Source organism: Taudactylus pleione, unplaced genomic scaffold (genome assembly GCF_031769625.1).
Source record: "Taudactylus pleione unplaced genomic scaffold, aTauple2 ptg001508l, whole genome shotgun sequence".
In the NCBI taxonomy this organism is placed as follows: Eukaryota; Metazoa; Chordata; class Amphibia; order Anura; family Myobatrachidae; genus Taudactylus; species Taudactylus pleione.
The window spans coordinates 1,060,349-1,066,348 of NW_028285906.1; the positions used below are offsets into that span (position 1 = coordinate 1,060,349).

The 6,000-nt window shown below is 45.7% G+C and overlaps 1 protein-coding gene across 1 annotated transcript in view; it reads left to right on the forward strand.

Moving 5' to 3' along the window:
• Window positions 1–5,418, forward strand: part of LOC148442449 (metastasis-associated protein MTA1-like) — a gene marked incomplete at its 3' end in the record, with an annotated part of 107,199 nt that extends 101,781 nt beyond the window's left edge. Inside the window, exon 8 of the mRNA XM_088463932.1 lies at window positions 5,180–5,418. Within this exon, the coding sequence (XP_088320058.1) occupies window positions 5,180–5,418 (239 nt within the window). The remainder of the gene's footprint in view (window positions 1–5,179) is intronic.
• Between the last annotated feature and the right edge of the window lie 582 nt (window positions 5,419–6,000).

The following is a 6,000-nucleotide window of genomic DNA, read 5'->3' on the forward strand; positions in this document are numbered from 1 at the left end:
TGTCAGTAGGTATCCTAACCCTCCCCCTCTTCCTACCCTACTCCTCCTCTCTCCCCCACCCCCTAGTGCCTGAACCTAACACCCCCCCTCCCCCATCCAGTGCCTAAACCTAACCTCCCCCCTTAGTACCTTACCCTAACCCTCCCGCTAGTGCCTAAGCCCCAACGCTAACCCCCCCTTACTAACCCTGCTACTTGCCATCGGGATGAGCAGCACCGAGTGGTGTGACTTCTTGAAAGAAAGATGCAGCTGCTGCATTGTAGCTCTTCATATACCAATTCAGTCTCAGTCGCAAGTAGATAAAGTATTGTTAATCTAATCAGTGCTTTTTTATCGTTATGGCTAAGGCAAACATTTGAGTGAAAAATAACGTTTGGTTCAAGCCAAGTCACATGGGACCTGGTGCACCAAAAGGGCTGTTTGGCGTGACTGTATAGAGACACATCAGTATGGAGAGGCAGCACATTACCACAAATGTCTAGATATTAAGTAGACAATCCTGCTTTGAGGAGACTGTGCTGTAATTCTGATGTTCTTTCTGATTTGCAAGAGGAGGAAAGGGATTTCCCTGCTGCATTAGCAGACACACATGTGTCTATGGCGTGTGGTAAAGACATGGTGATTATGTGGGAATGGAGGGCAGAACAGGTATAGATTTGTTCTCGCATTTGGGTGAGAATTTCTCCAGGTGTGCAGAAATGGAAGAGGGGATTCACCTGCTTCAGCTTATTGTTTGTTTCCAGACAAGCATATGGTTTTGATATACTCCCGGTCACACTGCAAAAGATAATAAAATGCGTAAAGCACGTATGGCTTGAGGTTTTTGTTCTTAATCTCCTCCATGCCACTCATTTCTTTGCAGTCTGAGTAAACAGAAGTGGAATGCTCTACAAATAATTTTGCTCTCTACCTTTCTGTAATAAGAAAAACCCTGTTCTACCCTGCCTTTATTGTATTAGAGCAGTGCAGGGCCACTTACGGCACAATGAGCGCTCATCAGCAGCCCCTAACCCTACGCTCTTCTGCGCTGTATTCCCTGCTCTATGACCTATAGCAGATGAGACTGTGAGCAGAGAGGTTTCACATCACATGATCTCCATATCCCTCCTTCCTTGTGCTCTGGCTATAAATAGAATGTGGGGAGGTGTAAGCGGCATGTGGGGAGATATTGGGAGGTGTGAGTGGCATGTTTCAGTGTTTTGGACTGTATGTGGTATCTGTGGACATGGTGGCATTTTATGGCAAGTTGCGGCCTGAGGATATGGGTGATAAATGTTGCAGCAAGTAGGAGGTCTGGCTTGTGATGGCATTTTGGAATAAGAGACATCTGTGGCACTTTGAGACAAGTTTTGTGGGTGTGCTGAGGTAGATTTGAGGCTACTCTATTACTGAAATGAAGGGTACTGTGCAGCTATTTTGAAGGCTGTTGGTCCACGCATGATGTCCTTGACGTATATCAAGTTACCCATTGCTGTACATTTATACCTGCACAAACAGTTTATTAATTGTTTTCTTGATGGGAAATACATTGTGATTATATTTTTCATACCAAACATGTGCTACAAAACGTACTTTGATCCCAAGAAATGCACCATCTATAAATGAAAAAACAGATTGCAGTAATTGTCATGCAGAATGTATTTTTCTCACGTTTATGGAGTAAATCTAAACCATCTTCTTTATTCCGTCATATATATATATTTTTTTTTAGATTGTTTGCTTGTTTTACATCAAAGGAAATAATCAACTGGGTAGTTCAAATCCTTTTCAGAGAGAAAACTAATCCTAACTGGACATGAAAGTACCAGTGTGCAGTGTTATAACCATTGCACTCATGTTATTTAACATATAACTATCACAACAAATAGTTAATTGTATATTCCTCTATTCTATATTGCTGTATATTACAGTGCCTCTAAACAACTACAATTGAGAAATATTGTTACAATATAATGAAAAATAGTGACAGCTCAAATTGTAAAGACGCCTCAGCTGTCCAATATATCATCCCTGGTGCCGTGCTGGCCGCTGTGGGAAAGCTCTCCCCGCCACTCAGGGTACAAATAAATCAAATCCCTTCCATGGTGCTCCAGAAAGAAAAAAGCTGTGCTTCTTACATATGGAGCTTTAATATACAGTACTGCACTAAAAGTGAACGCACACAAAATGATACAATAGTGATTGCTAATTTGTGAACATATAACGTAGTAATGTTACTATGAGATTCAGTATAGCTGCTCTGTGAGCCTTTACTTGGGGCAGCTTCATGGAGGCCCCATATATGGACTCTAGACATTACAGGCTATATTTACTAAAGAGCGGTTTTCTTCTTCGGGTGCCATAGGGTCCACAGGAATTACCTTGGGGGTATGTGGTTGGAGTGATCCAGGCACCAAACAGTTACAAGCTTTAGCTCCCAGGATGCACTGGGTCTTCCTCCATATATACCACGCCCCTGACTACAGGCACTCCGTTTTCTGTTTGGTGCGCAGGATCCGTGCACCTTTTTAGACAGGGGACTGCTCTTTTTTTTTTTTTCAACAAGTAAGCAGGAGGAGATGGGGGGCCTGGGTGGATGCAGTAGTTGATTTGGAGCTGCCCACAGCCCTTGAGAGCGTAACACAGCGCTGCAGCATTCTAAGGAGGCACCGGTCGTGAATCACTAGGAGCTTACGGACCGGCAGCCAATCAGCAGCGGCTGCTGGTCCGTGAGGTCTGATTAGCTCGCTACCGACACCACCTGTGAATGACTGCAGCGCTGGAAGGCAGCCGTCCGCAGCCCTTGAGAGAGTGACACAGCGACACTCTCAAGGCTGCGGACGGCTGCCTTCCAGTGCGGCTCCAGATCAACATCCTGTTGCTGCAGGGCATAGTAAGAGGCTCATGGAAGGGGAGAGGGGAAAGGTAAGAGGCTGCTAGAGGGGGAGGGTTAGAGGCTTCTGGAGGGGAAGGGGTATAATGTGTAAGGAGCATTACTGTGTGGCATACTGTAATGTGTAAGGGGCATTGCTGTATGGCGCAATGTTTTGTAAGGGATATTACTGTGGCATAATGTGTAAAGGGCATTACTTAGTATGGCATAATGTATAAGGGGCATTACTGTGTCACGAAACCACACACCCCTTTTTAGGAGAGCCCTCTTTGTGTTTTGTTTTTTTTTGCTTGGGGGGGAAAAAATGACTGTCTTGCCCTGAGTGACAAAAATCCAAGTTTCAGCCCTGCTTTGGTTACCAGGTTATATAGAGCTCAATATCCTACTAAGCTTTGTGCTTTTTGTAGTTGACTAAGGGCCTGATTTAGCTTTGGGAATACAGTGAGAAACAGCACGTAACTGATCATCTTTGGTGAAACCATGCTGCACTGCAGGTAGGTCCAGATGTAAAATGTGCAGAGAGATTTAGATTTTCAAGGAGTGTGTCCAAACTGACATCTAAATTGCAGTGTAAAAATAAAGCTGTGCTGTGTTTGTGGGCTACGTGCAGAAGCAGCCAGTATTTACCCTAGCTGAATCAGGCCCTAAGAGCCTATTGCAAATATATTGCTTAAATGCATTGTATGTGACCTATGCTAGTTCTGCTGTGTGTTATACTGCCGTTTTTTTGTTTCTGAAAAGACTGTTCGTTATAATTATCACTGCTATTTCTGTCTCCTAACCCTCTGCTACAGGTGTGTGTGTGTGTGTGTGTGTGTGTTGTTGGGAGGCGAACACTGTCACATGGTATTACATTACTTTAGCCTCCTGCTTCTCCTTACTTTTAGACATAATACAGGTAATAAAGCCCCTGTACTGGTTTCATGTAAAGCCCGTCAGGCGGGCTTGTCCCCTCAGGATTTCAAACAGGATGGGTTGTATGGTCCGTAGTAATAAGGAACTAAAACATCACTCCATCCTACCGGCTCCTGTGCAAGAACTACCCTGAGTGTCGTCTTTGTCTCAGGTTATGACGCAGGAGGTGTGACCGTTTGTCTACACCCACGCCGACCTCTACTATTGGGTACCCACAGCAGCTACAACCTGCTATGTTTTATGCCTCCTATGCATCCTTCCTGGATGCATGTTATGCCCACATCAAGTCAGAGTATGACTCCGTCATCTGCTGCATTTCAGCAAATGCTGCAAGCACGCAGACCAGTAGATGCTAAAGCCACGAGGCGGTCGATTTTCTTACTATCGGGCCACCCAACCTGTAGATTCTGACTCATCTTCAGATGAGTTTGAAGAGGCACAGGGCTCCTCTCAGGAGTCTTTCTTGATTAGACCTGTCAAAACAATTTTAAACATAGATAATGAAGAGCCAGCACCTAGGAAGGCGCCGCTAGAAAGGTGGTTAAGGCTGAGCAGCTCTCGGAATTTATGGGGGAAGCATGGAGTAATCCTGATAGACTGTTACATGTTACAAAGAAGGTAACAGCTTATAACCTCCTCCCACCTGGCGAATGTGCTAAATGGGAAATTCCAAAAAGCTAGTACACAAGAGTGTACAATATGAGGCGCCAATGAGTGTCAAACCAAATGAGTGCTTGCTATAAAATACTCAGTTTTTTTCTTTAGATACAAGGTTTCTCTTATATATGCAGGACAGCACATGAGCCGTTTCTTCTATGTTATATAGATTTCACAAATGGAAGTTCCGCCTACTGTGGATGCTCATGTGGCACATTTGGACAGGAGCGCCACGTTGCCTATACCATCTGCATCCTCCCTTAAGGATCCTACAAATAGAAGACTTGAGGCCTGTCTCAAATCTGTATTTTCACTGTCAGGAGCTGTTGCCCGACTGGCCATGTCTATGACCTGGGTGTCTAAGGCCATTGAGGAATGAACAGGGGCACTGGTAAATACTATTCCAGATGCTTCCAGAGAGCAGCTGACAATTATCTCCTATATTCGGGAAGCGGCATCCTATTTGGGGGAGGCGGCATTAGACGCTGGTATTCTGGAGTCTAAGGCATCAGCTACTTCAGTTGTTACTCGCAGAGCCCTGTGGTTAAGGGCCTGAAAGCAGATGCGGAATCCAAGAGGGCTCTGGAATCCTTGCCGTTTTTCTGGAGATTATACTGTTTGGCACAGAATTGGATAAAATTTGTGGCTCCTCTGGCAGCTTCTAAAGTGGCCGGTCTGCCTTCGACGTCTGCCCCTAAACCTAGACAGTCCTCTTTTCAGTCCTTTCACTCGCAGGGAAAAGCAAAAGGACAGTCTTTCTTTAGACAATCCAGTTCTTGCAGGATCACCAGGCCGCAAACTAAGAGATCTTTGGCGATCAGACGTCCGGCTTCCAAGTCGGACGACAAATCCTTGGCCTGATGTGTCGCCCTTCCTCCTGGAGAATCCTGGGTGGGAGGCCGACTTCTTCAGTTTTCGGATGCCTGACATCAGACAACAGAGCGCGGCTGGGTCTGAGAAGTGGTCTCTCGAGGGTATGCTCTGGCTGTTCTGGAAGGGTCCCCCTCAAAGTTTTTTTGTACAGCTCCTCCATCTAGAGTCTAACAGGGCCTTAGCCCTCCAGCAGGCCATTCGTTCCCTGCTGGGTTCGGGGGGTGATAATCCCAGTTTCTTTGGGTCAACATTATTCTGGCAATGGAACCTATGATTTTATGGTGTCTCTGGACATTCAGGATGCGTATCTGCATGTGCCTATTACGCCATCCCGCCAAAGGTTTCTACAGTTTGCAGTTCTGCAGCAAGATTTCCAATTTCAGGCTCTGCCTTTTGGTCTGTCAACGGCCCTGTGGGTCTGTACCAAAATAATGGCAGTGATGACGGCTCACCTCAGTGCGTCAGGGAGTCAGAATATTGCCATACTTGGGTGACCACCTGATTTTGGCACAGTCTCCAGCGGTGTTACCAACATCATCTCAGACTGACAGTTGCCTGCCTGCAGAGGTACGGCTGGATCATCTATTGGAAAGTCTTCTCTTTCTCCAGTACAGCAGATGGTGCATCTAGGTGCACTCCTGAATTCTCTGGCACAGAGGATATTTCTGCCAAGAGAGAGATTT